This window comes from Diaporthe citri (assembly GCF_014595645.1).
Source record: "Diaporthe citri strain NFHF-8-4 chromosome Unknown scaffold_1, whole genome shotgun sequence".
Taxonomy (NCBI): domain Eukaryota; kingdom Fungi; phylum Ascomycota; class Sordariomycetes; order Diaporthales; family Diaporthaceae; genus Diaporthe; species Diaporthe citri.
The window spans coordinates 7,234,011-7,260,906 of record NW_025064846.1 but is presented as its reverse complement, the minus strand read 5'-3'; the positions used below and the strand labels follow the sequence as shown (position 1 = coordinate 7,260,906).

At 56.8% G+C, this 26,896-nt stretch overlaps 7 protein-coding genes across 7 annotated transcripts; 4 read left to right on the top strand and 3 right to left on the bottom strand.

Annotated features, from left to right (window-relative positions):
* Positions 1 to 109: 109 nt before the first annotated feature.
* On the top strand, positions 110 to 935 carry INS49_001928 (uncharacterized protein; the record flags this gene model as incomplete). The annotated part of the gene is made up of 2 exons (XM_043162747.1): positions 110 to 174; positions 224 to 935. 2 exons carry the CDS (start codon positions 110 to 112, stop codon positions 933 to 935), a joined length of 777 nt encoding a protein of 258 aa, XP_043031253.1.
* A 351-nt stretch (positions 936 to 1,286) lies between these two features.
* On the bottom strand, positions 1,287 to 3,202 carry INS49_001927 (uncharacterized protein; the record flags this gene model as incomplete). The annotated part of the gene is made up of 5 exons (XM_043162746.1): positions 1,287 to 1,315; positions 1,422 to 1,646; positions 1,716 to 2,478; positions 2,618 to 2,899; positions 3,041 to 3,202. 5 exons carry the CDS (start codon positions 3,200 to 3,202, stop codon positions 1,287 to 1,289), a joined length of 1,461 nt encoding a protein of 486 aa, XP_043031252.1.
* A 1,263-nt stretch (positions 3,203 to 4,465) lies between these two features.
* INS49_001926 (uncharacterized protein) lies at positions 4,466 to 6,293 on the top strand (the record flags this gene model as incomplete). Its single annotated transcript, XM_043162745.1, has 2 exons — positions 4,466 to 5,121; positions 5,180 to 6,293. The coding sequence occupies 2 exons, from the start codon at positions 4,466 to 4,468 to the stop codon at positions 6,291 to 6,293; spliced, it is 1,770 nt and encodes a 589-aa protein (XP_043031251.1).
* Positions 6,294 to 6,847: 554 nt separating this feature from the next.
* On the bottom strand, positions 6,848 to 8,029 carry INS49_001925 (uncharacterized protein; the record flags this gene model as incomplete). Its single annotated transcript, XM_043162744.1, has 1 exon — positions 6,848 to 8,029. The coding sequence occupies one exon, from the start codon at positions 8,027 to 8,029 to the stop codon at positions 6,848 to 6,850; it is 1,182 nt and encodes a 393-aa protein (XP_043031250.1).
* A 2,165-nt stretch (positions 8,030 to 10,194) lies between these two features.
* Positions 10,195 to 12,016, top strand: INS49_001924 (uncharacterized protein; the record flags this gene model as incomplete). The annotated part of the gene is made up of 3 exons (XM_043162743.1): positions 10,195 to 11,207; positions 11,266 to 11,655; positions 11,947 to 12,016. The coding sequence occupies 3 exons, from the start codon at positions 10,195 to 10,197 to the stop codon at positions 12,014 to 12,016; spliced, it is 1,473 nt and encodes a 490-aa protein (XP_043031249.1).
* A 2,630-nt stretch (positions 12,017 to 14,646) lies between these two features.
* INS49_001923 (uncharacterized protein) lies at positions 14,647 to 16,533 on the top strand (the record flags this gene model as incomplete). The annotated part of the gene is made up of 5 exons (XM_043162742.1): positions 14,647 to 15,147; positions 15,204 to 15,249; positions 15,308 to 15,979; positions 16,071 to 16,336; positions 16,426 to 16,533. 5 exons carry the CDS (start codon positions 14,647 to 14,649, stop codon positions 16,531 to 16,533), a joined length of 1,593 nt encoding a protein of 530 aa, XP_043031248.1.
* A 2,740-nt stretch (positions 16,534 to 19,273) lies between these two features.
* On the bottom strand, positions 19,274 to 23,999 carry INS49_001922 (uncharacterized protein; the record flags this gene model as incomplete). Its single annotated transcript, XM_043162741.1, has 5 exons — positions 19,274 to 19,291; positions 19,354 to 22,849; positions 22,900 to 23,104; positions 23,254 to 23,629; positions 23,715 to 23,999. The coding sequence occupies 5 exons, from the start codon at positions 23,997 to 23,999 to the stop codon at positions 19,274 to 19,276; spliced, it is 4,380 nt and encodes a 1,459-aa protein (XP_043031247.1).
* Positions 24,000 to 26,896: the final 2,897 nt, after the last annotated feature.

Sequence of the window (26,896 nt, the reverse complement as noted above, 5' to 3'; positions counted from 1 at the left end):
TGCATTCAGGCGGCGACATTCCACCACCAAGTACACCTGCAGCCAGTGCCACTGCCCAAACCCGAACGACCTTCCTGTGAATAGTAAACACCCATCACCTCGCACAAAGATGGCCGCACCAGGGGACCAGCGCATAGCTGTGCCAATAGATGACCCCAATGCCGACACAGAATGGTGCGTTGGACCGAGTCCATCTCATCGACTCCCACTGATCACCCGGCAGGAACGACATTCTGCGGAAGCACGGCGTCATTCCTGAGAAGCCACCAAGCCCTACTCCCATGATCGAAGAGGCCATTGTCGAGGCCAGGAAGATCGCACACGAGAACCGCCTCGAGGGCAAGGATCTGGACGAGTTGGACGAGCTCGAGGACGACGAAGATGACGACTTCCTAGAGCAATACCGACAGAAGAGGATGGCCGAGCTGGGCGCACTGCAGAAGAAGTCCGTCCATGGCAGCGTCTATCCCTTGTCGAAACCAGACTACCAAAGGGAGGTGACGGAAGCATCGAACAACGGCGCGGTCTTTGTCAACCTGACATCGTCCTCGGGAGGGAACAACGTCGAGTCAAGAGTGCTGTCCGACTTGTGGAAGCAGGCGGCCAAGGAGTACGGGGACATCAAGTTCTGCGAGATGAGAGCCTCGCAGGCCATCGAGAACTACCCAGAGAAGAACTGCCCCACGATATTGGTTTACAAGAATGGAGACATCGTGAAGCAGATTGTGACACTCACTACCGTTGGAGGAGTGCGCATGGGCATGTTGGATCTTGACAAGATCCTGGTTGAAGTTGGCGCACTCCCTAGTAATGATATGAGAGTCGTCAAACGGAGGAGAGAAGCCGAAGATGCTGAAGAGGAGAGGCTCATGGGCGGCAAGGGAATCAGAAGCAGCAAACCAACTGCTAATGACGACGACGACGATTGGGACTGAGCGGCCCGTCAAAGCGAGGGCGATGCGTCTGTCTGAAGAGGAAGACAGACGACTGTGCACTCGTCCGGACCTTCGGGGAACAAAGTATCGTCCTCCCGGGCTTATGTTCGCGCCCAGGTCTTTACAGATCACAATGCACGGCGTGGGCAGCGTTAGGGGGACATCTTTTGGATACCAAGTGAAGGAGACAATCAAGCTGTATGTACGGTCCGTCGCCAACCCTTTCTTCACGGGCCACGGAACAATGGCTGCGAGTTGCTTGCGACAACAGGCGTCTCATCGGAGCTTATTTTCGTGCGTATTTAGATATACCACAAGACGCGTACAATCCAACCGGTGTTCGATCCCCAATCAGAACCCACCCCCCACCCCCCTCCTCACTTGCTTCAACGTTAGCGATGGGGAGAGGGCCGTCCCAAAACTTATGATTGGTACTGTTGCCTGGGTCAGGACAGAATGGCGAATTAGTGCAAGGAGGCGGCTTACACGACTCCAAATTCTCCTTGTCCGTGAGGTCGAGAAACTCGCTGTTCTCTTGGTGCTCAACTCCAAGACCCTCTCTACGTCTGTTCTCGTACGTGTAATATGCCATCAGAAGGGCTGTCATGCAGCAAGAGAACGCAGAAGTGACGACGATAGCGATCTTTGCGGGGACATAGTCGGGTGCGTCCTTGCCCCTGAAAGTCAGAGGCCCGATAATGTTTCCGAGACCTGGGCAGCAACCGGTCAGCCTCCCTTGTCGGAGCAATGCGTCCCGCTAAGGGCTGGATTATGACTTACAAAAAGACATCAGAAGAACCGCATTCATGGTCACCTTCTTGGTATGACCCGAGTAGTTCGCGCCGGAATATGAGTACAACAACGGCAAGCTCGCCCCAATGACGTTAGTCAGGTAGTTCCCAGCCAGCTTGGCCCCTTTGCTGTCGTTGGCAGTGAAGGCCAGCAAGGAGCCGCCAACAACACCGCCGAGCAGCAGGTACGTGATAATGATAGGTCCACGCAGGTTGAAACGGCCAGCCATGTATGTGGCGCTGAGGACAGAGATCGCCCCGATGGCACCCGAGGGGATGGAAAGCAAGGCCGTCTCCTTAGAGGTGTACCCAAAGTTCTTGATGATGGTCGCCTGGTAGGACGACACGGCGCCATTAGGCACATTGGAGGAGATTGTGATGAGGCTGATCAGCCATGTCTGCGGGTCCTTGAAGCACTCCCAGGCCTGGTGCGCCTTGAAGTGTTTATTCTCAATGCCCGTCTTGTTCTCGCGCAACCTCTCGACGGCCCAGACCTTTTCGTCGTGCGTCAAGAACTTGCACTTCATCGGGTTGTCTGGAACGATACACATCACCAAGGCCCCCACCCCCATTGTGATCAACCCGAATACCAGAAACATAATTTGCCAGCTCGTGAAGGTTTTGCTGGTATAGTGCTGGAATCCGAAGGAAGCGAGCGCACCGATGATGGTGCCGGTTCCAGTGCCAACATACCAGAGCCCGATACGTGGTGGTTGTTCGCTTCTCTTGTACCACATGGTCGTGATAAGGATCTGGTCACAGCCCGCGTTGGACACAGTCAGCCACCAGGTTTTGGGAGTAGCGAGTTGTGCCCTGTCCGCGGACACACCGCTGTATGCTTTGCTGCATCGAAAAGGGGGGGCATAGGTGGTGTTGCTGGACGTGACTTACGAGCGCAGGAGCGACGACGGCCTCAAAGCATCCCAGGAGGACTCGAAGGGTCACCAAACCCGCCCAGTTCTTTGCGGTGGACACAAGCGTGGTCATCAAACCCCAGAGAATGACGTTGACGCCGAGGTACTTTGCTGTGGGCAGGCGCTGCATGAGGTATCCCGTGGGAAACTCGAATGCGAGATAGGTCACGTAGAAGACAAGCGCGAGCTGCGAGAATTGGTCGGCAGTGATGGATGTGTCTTCCCGAAGGCCCATAACGTTTGCATAGTTCACCAGTGTCTTGTCGAGATATTGGAGGTTGTAACAAGCCCCTGAGGATTCTTGTTAGCTGGACAACAACTAGCACATTTCATATCCAGGACCTACACATAAGAGGTACAATCCGCCAGTCTATTTTAAGAACAAGGCTTTCTCGTTCACATCGGTCATTACTGTGGTTTCCTCGGCATATAGGAATTCCAAGGCTGCATCGGCATCCTTGCTCCTGAGTGCCTGCTTCTCAGAATCCATGGTCTTCTCCGAGTTGTCCAGGACATCATTGCCCACAGGGCTGGGGTGGCTATCCGATATCTTGTCGGCCATATTGAAGCACGGGGTCTCTGAACACGAAGCAGTATCACCACACTGGGAGCCAGAAAACGGCAAGATGAAAAGAAGACAGCGAGACAGTCACAGCGCAGGACGTACACCACGTAGAGGAGGTAAATCCTTTTATATAATGCTACCTGAATGCAACCTCGGGATGACAACTAAGTGGAAAGATGGTTGACCCAAACCCCACCTGCTTATGGTCGACGACGTAGGACGGCCTGCACCCGCCTTCGAGATTTTTGCTTATCAAACAGAATGACCGGGTTACAACGTCTTGACATATCTGCTGGGGGGCTTCAATCGACAGGCAGCTCCCAGCAAATCCGCCGGTTTCAGCTGTCGAGATAGTGACGCTGGTTGGTCGGCAGCTGGTCCGGCAAGTAATCAAGTGGTTGCTCTGCGTCCGCAGCTATCTTTTCAACAATCAAATCCATGACGTCGATGGGATCAGCTTGCAGTGAGGAGGCACGGCAGACGAAATGGGTAGGGAGTATCCAGCGCGCAGCAGATACCACCGTAGATAAGAACATGGGCTGAGCGTGATGAGATACGGAACGAAGCAACAGCACCAGATTCGATTGGCAGGCCGGGCACCTTTTAGCAGGCGGCTCCTCAGGGGTTGGGGGGGGGGGCGGACGTTCTGTAGGGATTGGGGGGGGGGGTGAGGAGTGAAGACGATGCAGGGCCAAGTCTTGCCGGGGGATCTCCGAGAAGGAATATCTCTCCAGATATCTCCAGATACCTCCCGACAGTGGTGTTCAGGACACACGCCCAGGGAGGTGTCGAGGAGGTGTCACTGCCGTGTCTGCATATCGTTGTACAAGGCAAGGCCCCAACCTGTCTCATGCTGTGCGCATATGCACACCGTAATGCAATTCCGTCCTTCAACGGTGCGGCTGCGGCCTGTGCTTTCCTCGGCTCTGCCCGCGAGCAACGACATGTGGGGCGGTGGACAGGGGTACAGCTCCACGGAACCCCTGGCCCCTATCAGGGAAGCCTTGTTATGTCCCTGCCAAGAGAGAACGCGTCCCACGCGACCACCTCTTCGATCCCTTCAGTTCTTTTCCAAACCGAGCTGTCAGCTCCAGGGGTTCCAAGACATATACAGTCGATCGAATGTGATGGATCTCCAGATCTCATATTAGCCGCCAATCAACCAAAGTTTTGTCACTGGAGGTGTTAGCCGCACCGGCGCTGGCGGAGCAGGAGTGAACCCGATTCAGGCCCACCCCTATCCATCGCAATTGGAACACCATGACGCCCCGGTCTGGACGCAACAATTCAGATGATGGCGAGCTGGGCCAGCCCGTGGAGCACCAAGTATCATCGCCTCCTCCCCTCGACGACATAAATCCATTTTCACGGCCAGAAACGCGTGAGCCTTCCCTGCCGCCACTGCCGGCCGTTTCCTGGGACTCGCAGACGCAGTCCTTCGCCAAGAGGAAACGAAGCACCGCGTCACAGCTCTTCTCCGACTCAAGTGACCCTGCCATATTCTCCAGCGACGATGATCCCGCGCTGGACAACTATGTCGAAGGCCGTCACAAGAAGAAGCGCTACGTCGGCTCCTGGTTCCAGCAACGCCCAGCAAGCTCCGATTCCGGCTTGAGTATTCGTCCAGAGTCCAGCGGCCGGCTCGAGTCCCGCTGGAAAAGGCCATTCGTCCCGGTCGACAGCGGAGTCTTCATGGGGAGTGACGGCTCCATTGATGATATCCTCCTGGATGAGCTGCCACCTGCCAAGGCGAACAAGGCAATTTTCCCGCCTACGACAACAACGAGACCAACGGCTGCTCAGCTTAACCAAGTGCCCCGCCCGTCCCAGAAGGGGAAGCACTCCGATACGGAGGCAAAAGCACAGGAGATTATCCGACGGTGTATCGATCGCGGCATTGAAGATGTCGACTTGTCGTAAGCATCCCGAGCCCCGGCCTTTGTTAGACACTGAATTTGCTGACGCTTAGAGCAGGGCCCAAGGACTGCAACACATTTCCAATGCGACCATCTCATTGATATCGCAGATTGCTCGAATCCCGAGTGTAGAAAGGGGCGTTCCCTTTGAGCATCAGGACCCGGAGCTTCACCTGTTTCTCTGGAGCAACCAGCTTACGCGGGTCCCTGGGGCAGTCTTCGACTTGGACCACCTGACGATTCTGAGCCTGCGGGGAAACTCGCTCACAGAGCTGCCCCCTGCCGTTCTGAAGCTCAAAAAGCTACAGACCCTGAACGTATCACTGAACAATTTGAAATACCTGCCTGTGGAGCTGCTTGAGCTGATATACGACCCCGAGAGCTCGCTCGAGACATTGATGCTTCACCCAAATCCGTGGTACCGGCCAGAAGGGGATGAAGAACCGGAAGCTCCTTGGTCATCTGAGAACACAGACAGAACATATTCCGGCCCTGGCCCGCGGGGCAGAGGGAGCAGGTGGCTTACCCGTGAGCCACGTACCGGCTCGTACCTGGATGCGAAGCGCTGGGCAAGATCACCGGTGGAATTCAAGAACACACAAGACACTGTGTATTCCGTATTCCGGGTAAAGCCCGACGACAAGATCCTGCCGACCGAGGACCTCGAATCAGAGCCAGTGCCGCCGATGCAGAATACTGCCCAACAACGGATCTTGCTCTCCACCGAGGTCAAGACTACAAAGGTGCCGTCCCTGATGGAGTTAGCGCTGCAGGCGTCCGCAAGGAACCCTTACCTGTCAGAACTGCCCGAGATACTCGCCGACACCACCCCGAACACACGCATGTGCAATCTCCTCGTCGACACGCAGGTGCACTCGTACACGGGCGGCCAGCGCTGCACCGTCTGTAAGCGGCCGGTTATCAAGCCGACCGCGCAGTGGTTCGAGTGGTGGGAGGTCTTTGTCAACCACCAGGTCCCGGGGGATTCGGCCGACTCGGAGCCGCTCACAAGAGTGCAGTACCTGACCAAGTCCCCGGGGGAGAGGCTGGTGCCCTTCGTCAGGCGCGCGTGCTCGTGGAATTGTGTTCGGAACCCGGTCAGGGGGCTGGGAAGGCCATCGGAGGAGGAGAGCGCGGAAGCAAATGTAGGGGAGGGCGTGCTTCAAAAGTAATTCTTTAATACAATCCACGAGCGCTTGTACAATGTCAATGCATTCAAAATTCAAATCCTGAGGAGTTAATCTTGCTCCAGTACCCTCGTTCCTGATTCATCTGTTGGTAGAGGACCTACCCAGCATCTAGGCTCGATTGATATTTCTCCGTCTTCAAAGAGGTGCCTCTCGGTCATGTCCATCTTGAACCAAGCTTCCTTGACCACGCACAATCTTGAGCCCGTTTTAAATTGCTAGTCAACTGAATTATAGCAAGACTCCTTTCTGCAAGGCCCCGGAAGCAAAAGGCGAAGGGTGGTATTAAAAGGGGCCCTTTTTACAGCAGTCTTCTTTGGATCTCAAGATGTAGACAGCCACTGTAGCCTCGAATTCAAGGGCCCCGTCCCACCTTCAAAGCCACCCACAACATGCCTGGAGGTCTTGGAAAACCCCCCAACGGCACTCTTTTTGCGCCAGGTCATGCCCATCACGGGCTCGCGGACGGCCCGAAGATGTCTTTGGACCGATCAGGTCCTCCCACCACGAGCAATACGCCAATTTTCTAAATAGCTCGCTCATGCAGGGCTCGTTCCTGCTGTGGCGCCCAGCTTGGCTGCCCTTTCGCCCCTCTGGTAGACATACAGCGCCTCGTCCTTGCCGGCGAAACTCGGCAGCGGGATCTGAACCACCTTGGTCCACGCAGGCTGCTCCCGCGCCATGTACTCATCAAAAGTCATGTCTCTGAAGGACGTGTAGCCGTTCCGGTTCTGCGTGCCGACGACAGCTACTGTGTCACCCTTGAAAGCCTTCATCAGGTCCCTCGTAAACCCGCCCTCGACACCACCCGCCAGGCCTCCGCCTACCACGGGATAAACCATCAGGAGCACCATGTCCGCGCCACCAGCGTTGCGCGGCTGGGCCAGCCACTTTGTGCCATCCATGACGACTGTGTCAGAGACCCAGCTTGCCCGCCAGTCACTCTGCGCGTTGTCGACAGGCACAACGTCGGCCAGCCCGTGCAGCCGGAGCATGAAGGTCCAATATCCATTGCCGCTGCCCACATCCACGACCGTCCTGCCTGCCGCAACCAGACGCAGGATCTCAAGGCTCTCGTACGAGGGCACCGCACAGCCGAAGTGGTGCATAAAAATGGGCAGGACGTGGTGGCTCTGCTGCGGGCGGGCTTCGGACGCGGGGCCCGGGCCACACCACTCGAGGTTGCGGCACGACCACTCCCAGAAATCGAAATAAATGTTGGGTGGCACGTCCTTGGCGGTGGGCTTCTTCTTGGGGATGTTGAGATGTGCCGCGCCGGGGTGGATGAGGCGTTTGGATATGAGGTGCGCAGCGACGCCAGAGCGGATACTGCCCTTTTTCGCGTTGGCGCCGAGCGCCTTTAGCGCTGAGGACGTGAGGCTTGATGGCTGGAAGACCCGGATGTAGTCGTCTATGTCTGGCCTTGGAGGAGGGTCCAATGGCGTTTTCGGGTCGCCGCCGTCAGGAGAACTATACCACGCGTGCAGGCCATTCTGACCCCCCAAGCCGATGATGTGTTGCACCTGGGGCAAGGTTACAGCAGTGATGGCGTGGTATGTCCAAGTGTCGTTCGCGGGGAGCTGAAACCAGGCCTTGATGGCAGCGGCAAGTTCATCCTTGGCCAGGACTGAGAGTGCTTCGGCCCTGGCATCCGCGTCCTTGACACGGATAGCCGGATCGAAAGTCGGAGAGCCGACACAGGGCACCGTTTTCCTGGCCATGGTGAGAATTGGAGGGGTATGTCTCAGCGGCTGTGTCGATGGTGACAGCAAATTCACAGCACGCTATTCCCTGTAGCATATGCAGGACTCTGGGCGAGACGAAGCTTGTGAAGTGACGTCCGGGCCTGGCTGGCTAAGGCCCGAGGCGCTCCGGGGCGTCCGGAAGGGCCCAGAGAGAGGTGTGGGTCCCCGACCCGCCCCGCTGCGCAAATAGGAACAAGACGAAATGCAGCCCAAGCGGATCCTGAATCGGGCTGACCACTATCGATTGCAGCCGAAAGTGAGCGATCTGATCAATCTGATCTTTGATCTGGCCCTGGCATGGCCCTGGCGTGCAGGCGGGCCCGCATATGATACTTTTCACCCCTGAGCTATGAGTATCCATAGTCTGCGTCTTTGCTAGCCCCAAGCCTGATCCGCTCCAGTCTTCCAGTCGTAATGCGATTCTGCTTCGGCACAAGTGGAACCTCTGCACGCTGCATCAACGACTGAGCCGAGCGTTTACTCCTCCATTGCTTTTTCTTGTCGTCGCCAAGTGTGTGACGGACGACAGGTCGACAGCTGAGCTAGCTGGTTGGACACGAAGCGCCTCAGTCCTGAGAGATTCTCACCGCTTAGGCAAAGGCGCTGTTCAATAGGTCCTGTGGTGGTGCCCGATCGACTCGGCACCCCGAGGTCGTGTTCATCGAGCTATGGCGGACGGAAGTGCGACCCTGAGCTCTGGAGAAGGGTGGCTAAGAAGAATACTAGAAGAGCAGCTGCCCGGGTACCCTGGGCTGCCTGGGACCAGATGCTTTGGGCCGTGAGGGCCTAGACTTCAGCCACTCCAGGGGACTATTGTGGATGTGCTAAGGCATCGTGACACCTTGCCCAACGCGGCCTGGGCCGAGGTGGGTGACAGTGAGTGCTTGAGCGTACAGTCGCCATCGCCGTCGCCGTGTCGTTGTCGTTGTCGCCGTCGTTTTCGGAGGAGAGGTCGTCCTACCTGGCATCCAGCCCCACCCATTTGCGGGTGTTCTGGTAGGGGTGGCAGTGCGGTAATGTGGAGGGGCTGACGGACAGGCGTAGGGCATCGATTGTCAGTTTCCACGGCATCTGAGCGCCACAGCGCAGCAGTCCATTACTTTGGACGCAGTAGTTCATCTGAGCCGGCGCTTCTGGTAGTGTGGTCACGGAGAAATTACACAGGAAGCGTCGGGAAAGGAGTGGAGAGGGAGAGAGGACGGGGGAGTTGCCGTGGGCCGAGGATGCTGCTGCGTGTGCCTGTCTGCTGTGCTTGCAGGCCCATCTGCACACCCGCCACAGCAGGTAGTCTAGTGGCATGGCAGCTCTGCTCCTTCCCTCCTGCCCTCCTGCCTGCCTCCCACCTGTGGCAATCCTGGTCCCGGGGTCGCACTCGCCTATCTCGTGTGACGTCTCCCCACCTTTAAACCACCATAGTAATAAGCCTGAGCACGCTGCACGCTGCACGTTGCGCATCTCACATCTCACATCTCACTCTGGCCTTAACACCTACTGTATATCCACGTTAGGTACCTACCTCGGTACATTGTGAAGTCTATGGTCTCCAGACCTCAACCTTGCGGCACTGGGCACCTGGTCGATAGTTGACGTTCGACGGTCGACGGCCAACGGGTCCTTTCTACGCAGGACCTAGATCCATGCCCCCTGTCTTTGTCTCCTTCTGTCCCTCGTGCTGCGTCCTCGTTCTCGTCCCCGTCTCCGTCTCCGTCCCCGTCCATGTCCATGTCCATGTCTGTCCTGGAAGACGGCGGAACCTACTTTTCATTCCCTGCCCTCCTCTGAGCATCTTTACCTTTTCCATGGCACGCTAAATGGGCGGCAGCAAGCAGCACACACAAACTCGCCTCCTGACTGCAATAATTGGAACTATCCCACCGACACTTCCTCATCGCGCACGTCTCCCGCTGCTTCGGCCTCATCTCATCTGCCGCCTCATCCAACAAACTGCATGAACCAGTGGTTTGAAAGCCCTTAGCTCATTACCAACCGCCGCCGTCTCGTCGCCCGCTTTCAACCCTGCTCTGTTCAGCGGTCGCTGCCGGCGGACCACACAGTACCATCTTGCGTCCCCGTCCTCTTTCTGGTTCTACGCTGGCCACCGCCTTTTATTCCCGTACCCTCGCCGGGGATATGAGATAACCATGGACCCTCTCCACAAAACCGACTCGGCTATTTCAGTTGCCTCCAAGGACAATGGTGTTTACGATGAACTCTCGGCCTACCACCAAAGTGAACCGCCACCTTCCAAGAGGCTCAGGCCGGATGACGGCTCTCCACATCCGGAGAGCTTTCGTCAAGCGTCACCGACATCACAGCCTGCGGCTTCCCACCAGGAGTCTCTGCCCCCAGTTACACGACCATCCGTCCCACCCACCATAGAGAACCTCCTTGCTCCCCTTGAGGACTCACCTCCGCCACTGGCGCATGGGAGTCCGTCGCTACCTCCTCAGGAGCATGCCACATCGCCTCTTGTGGCTAACCAGCAATCACAAGCACCCCAGTCCTACAGAGTTGACCCATGGTCCTCTACTGAAAGCCAACATCCTTACTCACCCCATCCAGCGGGTGAGTCTATGAGTGCACCGCGAACTACTGGCGGCGACCAATACGACCAAGACTCTGTGCAGCAGGCCGGGAACGGCAACATCGTCGTTGACGAGGACGAACTGGAGTCTGATCCAGGCTACGAGTCTGACCGTGCCAGCTTCGCCTCGACCTCTCTATCTAGCAGTGCTCGGGACTATCTCTTCGAAAATGGACGGCGTTACCATAGGTTCAGGGAAGGCAGGTATAACTTCCCCAACGACGAAGCCGAGCAGGACAGGGAGGACATGAAGCACGCCTGCGTCAAGATGCTGTGCCAGCAGCTCTACTTTGCACCACTAGATGAACGCAATGTGCAGAACGTCCTCGACATTGGCACGGGGACAGGGATATGGGCCATCGAGATGGGTGACCAGCTGCCAGCGGCCAATGTTGTCGGCATTGACCTCAGCCCCATCCAGCCAGATTGGGTGCCGTCAAACGTACACTTCGTGGTCGACGATGCTGAGAGCGAATGGCTGTACCCAGACGACCATTTTGACTATGTGCATTCACGGCACACAGTCATGGCGATCAAGGACTGGCCAAAGCTATATAAACAGGCTATGACGTGAGTTCTCCTCCGGGACATCCAGTTTCCACACACTGCGTAGCTGACAAGGTCTTAGGCATCTGAAGCCTGGCGGCTGGATCGAATCACAGGAGATCTATCACTACCCCATCTCGGCTAACAACTCGATGCCACCGGACCATCCCGTCGCGCAGTACTGGGGGCTGATCAAGGACGGGCTGGCGAACCTAGGGGTCGACTTCCACGCGGCGGCTGGCGGGAAAATCGCAAACGCGATGCACGAGGCTGGATTTGTGAACATTCATGAGCGCGTACTCCATGTGCCACTCGGAACCTGGGCCAAGCACCCCAACCTGAAGATGGTCGGCGAGTACTGGAGGCAAGTCCTGCTGGACGGCGCGCAAGCTATCGCCCTGGGCCCGCTGACCCGGGGCTGCGGTTGGACTCGGGACCAGGTGGAGGTCTTCCTGGTCGAGGTGAGGAAGGCGTATTTCGACAACAGCTGCTTGATGTATATGCCGATGCACATAGTCTGTGGGCAAAAGCCGGGGCATGGGTTCTGAGGGCAGGACACCCGGCGCATTTTGGATATGGATGATTCACAAGCATATTGAACATGTTGGCCTCCCCTAGGGAATAGGGGAAGAGGGCAATTCTGCTATTTCGTGATACCAGGCGACTACAGACTTGCGTTCAGGCATGGTGCTCGGCCCAGCTTTCAAAAGCTTACAGAGCTCGTGCCCACGCCTGTAGCGTCTCCCTAACAAGTAGATTACAGACGCGGGGATCGATACCAGCCGCCTAGTGACCCGAGCAGAAATGACACGAACATGTGGGACATGAATTGACTGGTCGGTCGGCTGTTGAGAGCTGCTGGGTCAAGATGCTGACATGGCGGTTGACTTTGGCGGCAGCGGACCCGACATGTCGGGCCAGTGACATCTAGGATGCTGTTGCCGATCACGCCACAGCCAATAGTTGAACGGATGCGATTCGAAAACACGCGTTGGTTCCATGACGTGCAGTAATGATGCTGAGGAAAGGGGGCCGGGAGGAGGGAAAGGGAGGGGGCCGACCCGGCAGGCTGGGGTAACACAAGCACACCACACCCATTTGCAGGAGAGCAGAACACGTCTTTTCTTACATGCGGCAACATCAGAACCTAATTACCTCCTCAGCACAAGGGTGTCGGTCTGGTCCGTCTGGACTCACACGCACGGGCACGCGGAGAGATGCGGAAAGCTGGGGTTGTCGCCCTGCTGAAGAGGCCAGCGAATCCGAGACCCGGCCAAGGCACAGCACAGCACAGCACAGCACACGCCAGGTGCGAGAGCTCTCAATGGGCCTACTGACGGCCTAGTTGTTTCGTTTTGTTCCAGCGCGCCCACATCAAATAGCCAGATGCGGCCGTGGATGGCACCCAACCTCACCCGGTCCAGGATGGTGCGCCGACCCCGAGGGCTTGGCTTTCACCACTACCACGGTCTTGGGCTCCGAGCTTCCCAGTTTCCATGCACAAGGGCACACACTAGTAGAGCCTCTTGCGCAGCTTCCCTCGGGACGTAGTCTTGGTGCTAACAGTAGCTGTCCCCAGCTCTCCCTTCCGCGGGACATGGTGCCCATGGACAGCCACATGAAATCCAGGCGAGGTGAGCTCTCCGGCGCCTGGGCGCTCAGGCCTGAGGCCCCAACAACCCCAGCACGCTGGTAGCAACTTTGATCCACGTCTACAAGCAGCTAGCACTCATGCTGGTGGTCCTCGGGACGCTGGGATCGGCGCTCGACTGTGCCGACAGAAATCGGCCAGGCCACGAGGGCTGTCGTCCTGAACCTCGGCCGCCACGATCCGGGACATTGACAGGCACCCTTGAGGCTGGCCGCCCAGTAGGAAGTCGGCCGGCCGCCAGACCTACTCGCTAGCCCCAGTTTCTCGGCGCCATTCGTCCCAATGGGCCACGGGAATTGGACGGGGAGATCCACGAGCTTCGTCCCCAAGTCGGAGAGGGGGGACGAAATGAATTGTGGAATTGCCCTCTTGTCTACCAGCCTGCCTACCAGCCTAGCGGTACCTGCTGAGAGGTGCCGAGCGACACTTGGGAAGCAAGCCCGTCTCATGGAGCCTGCTAGCCTCGCGATGCTGCTAACCCCATCGGAGCATACTCTCCGATCATGTCTCTTTGTTGCTAAACTCCCAGTCCGTCCCCTTTCCTTTCCTCGCCGGGCCCTCTCCTCGGGTGGCCCTTTGCAATGACTCTGCTGCCTCCCGGTCCTCGACCTGTGCATCGCTAAGGTGTTCCCGCGCTGGCACGACTGGTCCTGCTGTTAGCCGCAAAGGACGAGACAAAGAAAAGGCTGCCAACCCACGACACCTGCATTGCAGTAACGCCACAAACTGTTCCCACGCCCCCCCTTTTTTTTTTTGGTTTTGATTCATACCACCCACTGACCTGGACGCCGGAGCCCATCACGGCCCTTTTTGGATGCACCTCTCGAATCCGGATCCCGGCACATCAGCTATTGTCGCTCCTCCGGCCAATCCGCGGCTTAACGACTGACGAGAGCAACACGTCACTCCACCACCGCCATCAGTCAAGGGGAGCTGGAGAAGAAAGGCAAAGGAAATCGCAAGGCACTTTTTCTCGCACGGGAACGAGTCCCAGCCGCGTGGAACCTGTCACGAAACGTCTGTTCTGTCCCGACAGGACGCACTGCTGGAATCAACGTGGACTTCTGGTTGGGTGGTTGAACTCCAAGCGAGGTTACCTGCTGCCAAGAAACCCAGGGTGGACGCCGACGTGTCCCACGACCGCTGGTTCCAAAACCTCACGAGGGGGTGTAAAGATTAACAGGTTAGCAGCGTTTCTTTTCTTTTTCTCTTCCTTTTGAGTGCCTAGTTCGGGAGCTCATGGGGCCATGGGTGCTGCTCCAAGTGCTCCTTTTCAACGGTCTGGTGTCTGTCTCCTTGTTCCCTCTCTGCCCTCGAGCAGGCAGGCCATGGGACGATATCGCTGGTCTCTCACCGCAGTTTAGGTATGAGCTCCCCCAGCAGACCCCGCCGGGCCGTTCTTTCATTGGCTTTGGTAATGGCTCGGTCTAGATGTTGCACATGCGGTGGCTCTGCAGTGGCACTTGCAGAGAAGTGGCTGCTTGCTGTGTAACATACCGTGCTGTAATTGACCTGTGGCAAATGCTCAGTCAATCCACCAGGCTTGCTTTCACTACTGAGAGTCATTATTGCGGCGTTTAGGTGAATGTGACTGCATGCTGGGAGCGGAGCTTACACGTTATTTGTTGGCCGTGTGCGGATATCGCGTGACAAGCTGCGTGAGAATCAACGACTGACTGTGAGCTCGCAGTTTTTAACTCAACGCCTCCCTCGGGGCTTTGTCCTGGTCAAGTCGCAGCCATAGGGAAACAGGCATTCCTGCTCAGAGTCTCTGCCGCAGGGCACTCTGTAACCACAAAGAGAGCAGCCAGCATGACCAAGTTCAGCTTGAGCTCCTGGCTCACCCCCAAGAATAATGGTACCAGCGATGCCGAACGCAAGCGGCAGAACAGACGGACCTTTTCTGGGTTCTCGTCGTCGTCGCCTTTAAAGACTGGTGTGAACGGCGCAGAGACCGCCAAGGTACCGAACAGCGGCAAGGGAGCACACGTCAACGGCAAATCTGATCAGAACTCTGTCAGCACATTGGAGCCTACCTCTGACGTGGCCACCGATAGCGCACAACCGCAAGTCTCAGCTACGACCAGCATGATCGCACTTTCGCAGAAGATTGCGAAGGAGACTGAGAAGTTGGAGGCGTACATGAAGGAGAACGGGCTTGCCATGCCGTCGTTCGACGTCGATGCCGCAGATGACTTCCCCGGGCTGCCAGAGGATATCCAGAGGAGCAGGCTGGAGATCATACATGCCACGAAGGAGTTGCGAGACCTGGCGGTTGGACCCCGTGAAAGTGTGAGATGGGGTGTGTGGGAGGTGAGTCTGTGCATGTGTTTTCGTATTCCAGGACGTAAGCTCATGAGGAATTGCAGTTTCTTGACGTCCTCGCACTGCAACTGATCAACAACTACGGAATTGGTGAGTACGACCTGGCTACGATGAGATCTAGAACCAATGCAGCTCACACACCGTCTAGCGAAACTCGTCCCTCTGGAGAAGCCCATTACTCTGGCAGAGCTTCAGTCCCTCACCCCCCTGGATCCTGTCAACCTGGCACGCACCCTCCGCATAGCAATGACCAACCACGTCTTCTGCGAGCCCTCCCCCGGAATGATCGCCCACACCGCGGCGTCTCGCCTCCTAGCCACCGACGCAGAGCTCGCCGCGTGGGTGGGCTTCAACGCCGAGGACATCTACCCGGCCTCGGCGCACAGCCTCCAGGCGCTGCGGCAGTTCCCCGAGGCCACGTCGCTGACCCGCAGCGGCTTCCAGTTCGCCTTCGACACCGTGGACAAGGAACCAATGTTCGTCACGTTCGGCAAGGACGAGGACCGGGCCAAGCGCATGGGGCGCGCCATGGCGAGCCTGACGGGCGGCGAGGGCTACGAGGTCAGCTTCTTCGTCGACAGCTACGACTTCTCGGAGGTAAATTCAAAGGGTGGCACCTTTGTCGACATCGGCGGCAGCCACGGGTTCGTCTGTGTCGACCTTGCGAAGAAGTGGAAGGACATGAAGTTTGTGGTGCAGGACCTCCCCAAGACGGTGGCGAGTGCGCCCAGCCCGGTGTGCGAGGACGCTGAGGTAGCCGAGAGGGTGGAATTCATGGCGCATGACTTCTTCACGACGCAAAGCGTGAAGGGCGCCGACGGTGAGTCTCCTCCAGCTGCCCAGCCCGCTTCCTCCCAGTCAAGGCTCGTCTCCCAAGACAGCCCGTGGCGATTCTGACACTTGTCGCGCAGTCTATTACTTCCGCTGGATCATGCACAACTACTCCACCCCATACGCCGTCAAGATCCTCAAGAACCTCGTGCCGGCCCTCAAGCCGGGGGCGCGCATCGTCATCAACGACCACTGCCTGCGCGAGCCGGGCCAGGAGAACCCCTGGGACGAGAAGATCATGCGCCGCATGGACATGGTCATGCTCGCGCTGCTCAACGCGCAGGAGCGCACCGAGGCCGAGTTCAGGGAGCTGTTCCGCATGGCGGACGAGGGTTTCGTGTTCAAGGTGAGCCAGGCTGTTTCCATTTCTAGGAGAGTTGGGGTGCTCCCCGAAAGATATGTCCTTGTACGCTGACACATAGCCCCGTGCTGTAGGGAGTTACACGGCCTAAAGGCTGTCGCATGAGCATCATCGAGGCTGTGTGGCAGGGCGAGGACAACGCTTCCAAAGCCGCAGACGAGGTCGAAGAGCAGAAAGCATAGTGCCTACTACCGCGTGGGTTGTTTCTGGGCATGATGCGCTGCTGTGTTTGTCAAGGGCGTCCTGGCTTCCCAACTGGACTTCGGCAACCTGCCTAGGTGTGAAGATGGGTCTTCATGTGATCGGGACAGCCTTGTGTTTTTGAGGAGTTCGGAATTTTGTTCGGTCTGGCATTGCTTCCAACAAGTATACATCAATAATCCACAGTTGAGGGCGTGAGGCAGGGGAATACACGGCGTGATGATGACATCTTGAAATCCGGCGTCATGCGTCGAGGCTCTTTTCTGTTTCTATTGGGCCCCAATACCCTTCTGTTGCAGCGCCATGACGGATACGCGTATGTGGAGGATGGGCTAGTGTACATACTTCCAAGCTCGATTGATGTGGGGTGTGGGATCTTTCCATCTACGATGATTACTGGAAGGCGTTGCGAAGAGCTTGTCGGCTTTCCGTCTGCCACTTCTAGTGACTGGGGCTGCAATCATGTGCATCTTTTGTGCTGACTGTCAAACTTGCCAGAATGTTTAGACTACTGCTCACTCGCGCCAGTGTCAACTACCTTGGCAAGTGGTTGAACCCTCGAGGGCTGGGGTGTTCGTAGCTATATTGTATGTTCTCACCATCATCATGGAGAAAAGAGCGTTGTTGTGAATTGTAACGCTGATACATTTTTGTTCGCATCCTCGTGATGCCTGATGACAAGATCAGATGATGCAAAACGTATCCCAATCCTTGAGAGAGCGCCTCGTGAGTCTGAATCTTGCTAGAGCTGACCTGGTCTCCTCTACGAGAATGTGTCAACATCACCCTCAGGCAGCAAGATAGACATGGCCCCGTTGAGCATATCCCAGCTGTGAAGCGTTGAGGGATAGCAAAAGTAAATAAGGAGGAAACCCAGGCAGTGCTCAAGACAGCGGCCAAGGTGTCCCTGAGGTGCCTGTTTGGGTTGGGTCGAGCGGGAAGGACCAGGTGAAGTCGGACGGAAGCATCTGAAAGATTCACCGCGCCCTGTGGGATTTCTCATTACCTGCGCAAACAGATACATAAACCCACTTGACCCTCTGACTTCCATCAATCACCTACCATTGAGCCAATCTGGCCGAGTGGTAAGGGCGCGTGGCTTTCGGGCCACCTTAGCGACGATGGGGTGGTAGCTTGTGCGAACATGTTCGGCCCCAATGTCACACCCTCTACTGGTAGGAGGGATAGTCAAGGAAAGCAAGCTCACTGCCCAATTTTTTTTTTTTAAATTTTTTTTTTTTTTTCCATTTTGGGTGTTCTCTTCAAAGCAGTAACGACGTCTCATTGCTGAAGTGTCGGGCCTCATCTGCAACGGCCTTGTTGACAGCAGTGCTCGGTGTGTATTTTGCTGCAATGGTGGCTGCCGTTGTGAGTGATTACAATTGACTGCAGCAAGCGGGTAGTTTCAGTTCGATCCACGAGTGTGGCAGGTATTCAACTGCTGCAAGAATGTTTTCTGAGCACTTATCTGCCCTCATCGCAAAGTTTTAAATCAGCATGGCTGGCTACCAAAGTAGGACTTGTCCACGGTGTAACCTGACCTATACTATGTGTTGAGCATCATACTGCCCCATGACACAACAAACAACAAGTTGCAAACCGAAAAGAGGTGAGGTCTGGGCCAGTCCCTAGCAAGATTGTTACCGCACAATATTAGCAGTGTGGATGACCGAAGTTCTGTTGGACACCCTCCAATCCGATTTCTGCCAAGCATGCCATAGTTATAGCATCTCAGAGGATATTTGCAACGACGGTCCTCGGTCATTTCTTACGGTGCTGTTAAGACGATCTCTCCGTTCCACGTCTTGGTTCTGAACTGTACAAAGACCTGCGAAGTGGTATTGACCCCGGCACAGATCTAAGGAACATCGAGCTATAAGTCCTCTCGGTCATTGACTGGCAGAGTCTGGAAGGGAGGCGATCAAACTCTTCGAACCAAGTCAGCCTGTAATTCCCGGAATCCAGTCCCACTCCCGTTGTAGACAGAAAGTGTACCACTTCGCCAAGAGACTCCCACCAGCACATCTGTATTGACACACAAAAGCGCGAGGACAGAACAAAGTTAGCCAGAATAACATTCTACACAGGCAAGTCCGACGTACATCACTCGGGGGTGATAATGAGTAGACAATACTTTTCAGAGGCACCAGCGAAGACTGCTCTGCCGATACGAGGTCAGCACACCTGTTCCACGAGTAGTTGACCAGATACGAGCAGCGAGGCGGACGAAATAGTATCACCACAATGAAGACACGCCAACGGGTTGAGACAGGTAGTAGTTCGATTCGGTCTTCTGATTCACCCAATCAATCCTCCTCCAGCAGAGCATATATTCATACATACATCTCTTCCTTTTCTTCTTTCCTCGGGAATAAACAATTATGCTACTGTAAAGACACACAGAACCGAAGATGTAGTAGTACGGTTGTGTGGGGGTATGCGATAGAAACTCGGGGGTTAAAAAAAAAAAAACCGATCCAACCATGGTAAGCTCTAGGCAGGATGGGTGACAGAAGAAGATTGAAACGTGTTTAGAAGAAGACGTGGCTGCCCCGAGGCAGGACAAGAATATTAGAAGCTCAGTGCCCTTGCCCAAGAAAAGAAGAGAAAGACCAACAAGGAAACCCGCCCCAAACGCCGATTCATGATAGCCGTAAAGGACGCCCATCCCGCAAAAGTTGTCGCGCAACGAAGGTATGGTGATGAGGAATTGGGTAAGGTTCAGTCATCCCCGTCGTCCTATGAATCCAGCCTCTTCTCCAGTCAGCCAAGCTCTGATTCATGCCCAGGCCATTACCAACTTCAGGCGCTTCCTTCTCTTTGTCGTCCACCACCGCACTTGCTCCTGTGGACGAGATGGCAGGCCCAGACGCAGGCATCTCGAAGTCAAACGTGTTGCTCAAACGATAGTTCTTGTTCGTCGCCTCCCAGTGACTCCGCAACGTCTCCAGCTCGTTGGCTAGGTTGTCCAGCGCAGCACTGTTGCGAGCGTCGCCCATGGTCTCGTAAACCGATGTCGAGTCGGAACTCCCTGCTCGTGCGTGTCCTCCCCCGTTTGTTGTCGAGCTGGTGGTAGACGGGGCCTTTTGCAGGGCTGGCGCGATCTGTTCCGCAGAAGCAATACTCGGGACCTGCCGGCTCTGCCGGCGGTAGTTGCCCACAGAGGTCTCGACTTGATCCAGCAGCATAGAGACCTTTGTCTCTGCGTCGTGAGCCCGTTGCTCGAGGAGTGCATTCTCCTGCTGCAGTTGTTCCAGGTCTTTGCGGCTGGCCAACAAGCGGGTGTTGGCCTCTTCGCTGTTCTTGGACGCCTCTTCTTGGGCCTGCCGGGTCTCAGCCAGCTGTTGCTGCACGTGTTGCAGTTGCTCTTCAAGTTGCTCCTGCGAAGTTCTTATCTCCTCCTGAAGCGCCTCGACCTTCCTGTGCAGCTGCCTACGCTCCGACTCCCAATCTGCCGGCACATCGCCTGATGATGTGCCCTTTTCCTCAATATCTGCTAGTTCTTCTTTCAGCCGAGTATTCTCCGTCTTGTATCTCGCCAGCTGCTCCTTGAGCTGTTTGAGCATCTTCTCAGTTCCCTTGACATAATGCACGGCAGATTGATAGTCGTTCTCAAGCTGTGTCAGTTTCTCCCGATAGGCGACCTCTGACCCTTGGGCCTGCGACGACATTGTCTGCTTGGTCTCCTCATGGGCTGCCATGGATGCAGCCAGTTGCTTTTCCAGTTCACGTAGTCGGGAGAGTTCTGGAGAACCCTCCCGGGGGCTCGCCATCGAGCGAGTCCGCCCCGCGCTTGTTGGGCTGATTCCCCTCTCAACGAGTATGTCCTTGAGCGTATTGTGCTGCACCGTTATGGCATTGGCCTCGAGCTGCTGGCCAGCAAGCTGGTGCTTGAGGTCCGAGTTCGTAGCCTGCAGAGACTGAGTCTCGCGAAGAGCAGCCTGCAGCTGTCTCCGGATGGTCACGCCTTCCCTGCTCGCTTGCTCTTGGTATGCCTCCAGGCCGGCGATCCGCTCTTCTGCAGCTCGCAATCTATCCGATGCAGTGTCCGCCTCCTGTTGATACCTCTTTACCAGGGCATTTGCGGCATCCAGCTGACCCTGGAGCGCTGCGGAGCGGTCGTGCTCTGACTTGTTTGGCGCCGAGACGTCTCTCGTGGAGATCTTGTCGAGGCCGGACAGGAGCGCTTGGCGATGTGTTCGTGCCTCGTTCGCATGGCGTTCGGCGATTTCCTCCGCGTCTCTCAGGCGCTGCGTGGCCGTGACAAGCTCACCAGTCCGGGCCTCATGCTCAGCCTTCAACTTCGTCAGCTTGTTCTCGACCTTCTCCCGCAGCGCCCTTTCTTCGTCGAGCTTCGTTTCCAAGACAGCCTTGGTTTCCGCTGAAGCAGCGATGGCATCCCGCAGGGACTCCATCGTCTCACTGTGGTCCCTGGAGCTTCCAACCGCCTCCTGGTACTGGTTCTCAAACTTCGTCTTTTCGGCTTGCAGCAATTGCAGGGCTGCTTGTGACTCGTGCGCGAGGACAGATTGCTCCCGTGCTTCTCGCTGCACCAGGTGCAGCTCAGCCTTAAGTTGCTCGAGCTCGGATGAGCTTTGCTGTTTGTATGCTTCGAGAGCGGCCATGCGCTTCTCTGCAGCGGATACGGTATCGTCTGCGATCTTGCGCGCACGCCTCTCAGACTCGACTTCTGAAGACATCCGATCCAGAGCGTTTTGCAATTCCCTTTGAGCATTGAGCGCAGTAGCAAGCTTTCGGCCCAGTTCGTTCGAGCGTTCATCTTCTTCACGTTCGTTGTCGAGGTGGGGTGAATTGGCTGCACTGCCTAGATGTCCTGCTAACTTGGCCTTGGCATGGACAGCCTCCTGGATGGCTGCGTCTCTTTGCTTCTCTGCTTCCGCAATGTGTTTGGCGGCAAGCACAGCCTGCTTGTCGAGAGATGCCTGCACATTAGCCACCTCCGTTCGCATGGTCAAGAGTGCCTCGATGAGGGGTCTGTCGTCCTCATCAAATGTCTCAGCCGCTCGGCTATCAAGGGTTGGGCTCAAGGAAGCGTTCGGGGAATATCCGGCTTTCCGCGCCAGCTCCAGCTCCGATGCGTACCATGCATTCCTGTTGCGTGCTGCATCAAGCTCTTTGAGAATTGCCACTGTCTGAGAATTTCGCATGGACGACCTTCGAGAAATGGGGTTGCTGGCCTGTCGCGTTGGCGGCGGGGGTGACGCTGGGCGTACAGGAGCGGATGCTGGTTCAGGTTTCGTGACCGGGGCTGCAGCAGGTGCAGCAGACCTAGAAGCGGGTGAAGCCACCATATTTTTCAGATTCGGCTCTGTCGTACTATCGACAGAGCCTTGTCCCCGCTGGCGTGCACTGCGCGCAGCCTTCGGTGTTTCTGCAGGCGCAGTGTCACTTCCCGGGCCAGGTTTGGCCGTCTGAGCTGTCGGTGTTCGGCGTCCATTCACGATAGGACTCTCCACGTCCTTCTGTTGCGAGACTGGCGACTGATTCTGACCGCTCGGGCCTGGCGCAACTCCTGTCAGTTCGTTCCTTTCCAAAGATGCATTCCTGCCCTGTCTTGCGCCTGCCCCAGTGTTGACGGTTGGTCTTGGTGGCTGGCCCTGCGGCGGGGGCCCGCTTGGTGGTAGAGTAACAGGCGGTGGACCCCTGGGGCCACGAGAGCCTGGACCAGGTTGGCCGTTGACGAGACCCCCCTCGGGAGTGCCCATGCCCCTGGGACTGTTGAGAGCGGCGTTTTTCTTGGGCGCGCCCATCAGTCTCCCTTGCCCTGGCGGCCCTTGCGAGCCGTCACGGGAGGGCAAACGACCGTAAGACGAGGGCGACTCGGCCATGCTTGGGCGCCGTTGTCCAGGAGCCCTCTGTGACTGTGACTGAATCTGTGAGTCGCTAGGGTAGCGAATTTTTGTCGTATCCAACAAGTAAATGAGGGAGAGGTCATTGACTGGAGGTGCGGCTTGGCTCGGCTCTCCGCCAACAACCACCACGGTCTTGCCAACAGTTGTCATCGAATGGCCCGATCGAGGCGACGGAGACGGGCCCATGTTCTGGAAGGTGTACCACCGGCGAGAGCTGATTCGGAAGGCGGCCAAATCACCCAAGTCAGCTCCTTCTTCAGTCCGACCCCCAAAGATGTACATAACGTCGTCGACCAGGGCAGCAGCATGTCCCTCACGAGGCACAGGTATGTATCCTATGCAGTCCAATTGTGACCACGAGTTGGATGCAGGGTCGTATACCCAGACATCATTAAACCATTGGAAGCCATTTGTACCACCGAAGCTGTTCTGGGTCAGAGAAGGCCTGGTAAGCACGGTGACGATGGAACTTACAGGTACATCTTATCATTGAATGTCACCATGGTGTGATTCGTCCTCGCAGGCGGGATCTTGCCCGGGGGTGGACCACCGCTATCGCTGTTCATAATAAGCAGTTCCCATCGATTGTTAGCCATCTGAAGCTGGTTCAGGTCAAAAGCCGCCAGATCATTCATGAAAATGCCCTCGACTTGGCCTCCGAAAATGAATATCTTTGACCCTAGTATATTTAGAGTGTGCCCATAACGGCCAGACGGCCGCGGACCGGCGGGGAGAGATCGCGACCACTGTCGTGTGGCTGGACGGGTCATTAGTCTTCGAGCCGTTCATTTGCGATGGCGGGCGGCGGGGCAAAGGCGTGCAACATACATGTGTTCAATAGATACAAGGTCTCGTCGAGGGAGTCATTCTCTTCAATCTTGGTATCGCCGCCGTAGACGATGAAGGCGTTGCCAACAAGCAGACTGGCATGCCCAACCCTTGGCCCTGGCCCTTCGGCGGTCGTAGCGAGTGGATAGCATGACAAACTGCCACCAGCCTCGATCATCCAAAGGTCACCTTTAACAGTGGAACTGTTTATCAAGCCGCCCATGACGTACATGTCGCCTTCTTTCGACGACATAGCGTTGGCAGCTGCGCCATAACGGGGAAAGGGCCCGGGGTGGGACGAAGTAAAGTTCAGTTTCCGTTGCGACCATGGGTACAGCGACGAGTTGGGGTTTGGTGGAGAGGGACCGTTTCGAAACTATTGCAAACAGGTTAGGCTTCACGAACAAGTTGACATGTGCTTGCGGTCTGCTAGCGACCACCTGGGGCGCATCGATGCTCACCTGTTGTTGCGTGTCGGGCGGCGCCTGGGCAGGCGGATCACCTGTTTGTGCCCGACGTGGTGGGCCAGGATTGAAGCCCTGGTCTGGACTCGCATTGCTAGCATCGTTGTCGATCGAGTTCAGGCTGCCTGTTGGTGTTGACCTGTGCGTTGGGCCCTTCTCTTCCCTGACGACGCGGGATCGAGCATCGGGGCTCTGCACCGACCCCTGAGAACTGTTTGGACCATCGCGACCTCCTGCCAGTGCCCTGTCCTGGTGTTTCTTTGATTTGAAAAGGAAAGCCATGGCTGTTGTCTACAGCGCGGGCGCAAAATGCTCGATGCGACTTGAGCTGGAATGGCCAGGGCCAGGTCGATGGCAGAGTGCAGCCCGGAGGCTAGTCGTGGTTATCGTGGAGGTGCCCAAGAGCTGAGGCAGGCGGCTCAGTGCGACGGGCTGCAGGGCGGGTGTCGGAGCAGGAGCACGAGCAGCGGGAGCGAGAGCAGTCGCGGGAGCAGTCAGGGCCGTGGCGAGAGGGTGACGGCGGAATGGAGAGTATGTTCGAGGCTGGCGAAGGCTGGGCCTGGGGGAACATTGGTGTGCACAGATGGAGCCGTTGGAAGTTGGCGGTTGGCGTGTCTCTGATTGCTCGGGCTCAACCACCCACTTTATTTTTGGGGGGAGAAGTTTTGGGCGTGCCGCCTCGGACGAGCAAGCGACACAAAGATGGATGCAAAGCGCAGGGCCAGCGACGACTGCTGCAAACCCGAATCCAACCGAGACGAGCTGGGGGCAACAAGAAGACAGCAAGGGAGGGTCAAAAGAAAAAGTCGGATGACAGGAGCAACTAAATCATTAGGTTAAACGTTCATCATGCTGCGTGCACAGGTCGAGGGACGATGAGAGGAGTCGGTCGTTCGGCCGTGGTGGTTGTGGAAAGGTCAACCGGTGTGAAAGGGGAGCAACAGTAACAGTAACAACCAGCAAGAGCAAGAGTAAGGGTAGCCGGGCAGGACTAGTCCGGTCTTAATGCGTGGAGCAGCAGCAGCAGCGGCGGATGGACAGGAGTTGGGGACAGGCGAGGTGAGAGCAGGGCTAGGGGCGGGCGCGGCGGGCGGGCCAAAAGAGAAAAAGGTGCCGACCTGGGAAGATGTGCTTGGGCAGACTGGCAGATTGGGCAACTACACGGCAGGTACCACCTGGGTCCCCAGGGTCCCTGGGTAAGGCAGGCCGGCAGGCCGGCAGGTACGTGATCTGGTCTACGGCATGGCAGGCGCATAACAATGATGCAGGGCTGGCCCGCCCGTCCTGCCTGCAGCATCTGCACGTCCACGCTCCCGTGGTCGTGCTGTTTGAGTGTGCACTGACCGGACCGTGGCATGATGCTCACCTACAGAAGCCGGTCGCACTGAGGAAGATGACAGTACCAAATGCAGGCACCTCCATACCTCCAGACTGGACCTATGGTGATCAAAAAACGGGGATGAGGCGGCCTCGCCTGACCAATGAGGAATGGCACCCGCCTCCTGCTCCTTGCTCCTTGCTCCTCGCTCCTTGTGTCCGCCGCGGTAGTGGGTCGTGCCTCTCGATTGTTGCCCTCCCAAGGCCAAGGTCATGTTCTCAATGGGGGTTCTATGTGGGGAAGCGCCAGGACCCGCAGCGAGCAAGTACTGTCCTTGCAGATAGACACATGCGCTTTCGTCGAGGGCTGCCGTCGCACCGTCGTATCCTGCTTGCTTGCTTCTGACATGCGAGGTGGCTGTATACTAACTACAGCACGATATCTCCCAGCAGCCCAACAAAGGAGCGGCATCAAGCACGTCGTTACTGTGAGCCGACTGGACGCTCGCCTCCTTTGTACCCCGTCTTCAGCACAGCACCATACCACCCGCACTCGATGCTAGCGGCTCATCGCCCTCGTCCTGCTGGCGGGCTGTTTCTATATTAAGCCCGACCTGTCAGACAAGGCTGCTTTGATGAGGAAGGAGGGTCGGCTGCTTCTGGCTCGACCCGCTGGGGTTCTATGCACAGTATCTAGCTGCGCTACCACTCGATCCTTTGGGTGGGTTTTGGACCCCAAAAGGCGGTGCGATGCGGTGTAATGCGGTGTAATGAAAACAAGTGGTGGTGATCTTGTTTCACTCGGGCGCACACAGCCAGCTCCTTTTGTGCTCGATTGGGGCCGGGCCAGCACCACTACGTGCATACCTACCTACCTAGGTAGGTAGAATGACCACCGAGCCGTCACCACCCTGAAAGTCAGCACCCTGGATCTGGATCTTCCATGCTTTTGGCCACCCGCGACCACCTCCCGCTCCAAGAGAGCTGTTGCGTTATCAGGCTATGTTGTCGCTTGTGTCCGGATGACGCTATGCGAGACCAACAAAAGGGGCTCAAGCGTCTACGGAAAGCGAGCGCAACGTTCAGCCTTGGGAGCCCTTCGGAAATTTTGCTGGTCGGGTATCCTTCAGGGGTGCACTGCACATGGCCCAGCCAGGCTGCCAGGGCAGCCGGGCAAGCCAGCAGGCTCCTCACCGTACCCACTCGCGTCTTCTGTGCCGAAATTCGCTACTCCATCCCTCCATCCCATCGACGTGATAAAATCCGACGGCGCCAGAGAGCCCCCGACAACCTGGGCGGCCTGTCCCTGGGCCATCAGTTCGTCTCTGGCTCGGTCTGGGAATGCCTACAGCGCTACTGTATCTACACGACCTCCTCACTCGCTGCCCGCTCACCTTGGGCCTCCACATCGAGCCGCGTTCAAATGGTGGTCTCGCGTTCGGGACAATTAGACCTGGACTATAGGTCTGTGGTCTTATATGTGAATTGTATCATGGTATCGCCATGACAGCATGGCCATCTCATCTTCGAGCCGCTCTCGGAGTCAGGCACCCGTATGATCTTTGTCGCTCCCAGGGTGACCGAACCCCATTTCAAGTCCTCCCACGCCCTCTGAAGCATTCGATTTGCATTGCTGCTGCGCGCCGTTCCACTGCCACCACCGGTGTTTCGTCCGGGCCCGGATCGACTTCGAGTCCTGAGAATGAGCCTCATAGACTGTCAAGGCTGACCCTTGCTGCGTGACGCGGGCATTCCTTGACTTCCCTCCCGACCAGCAGGCCTGCGGATTTGATACCACCGGCGCGCGTGTTGGAAACTGGTACCTGCGTGTCGTGGGCTCTAGCACACCCGCCGCGCGTTTC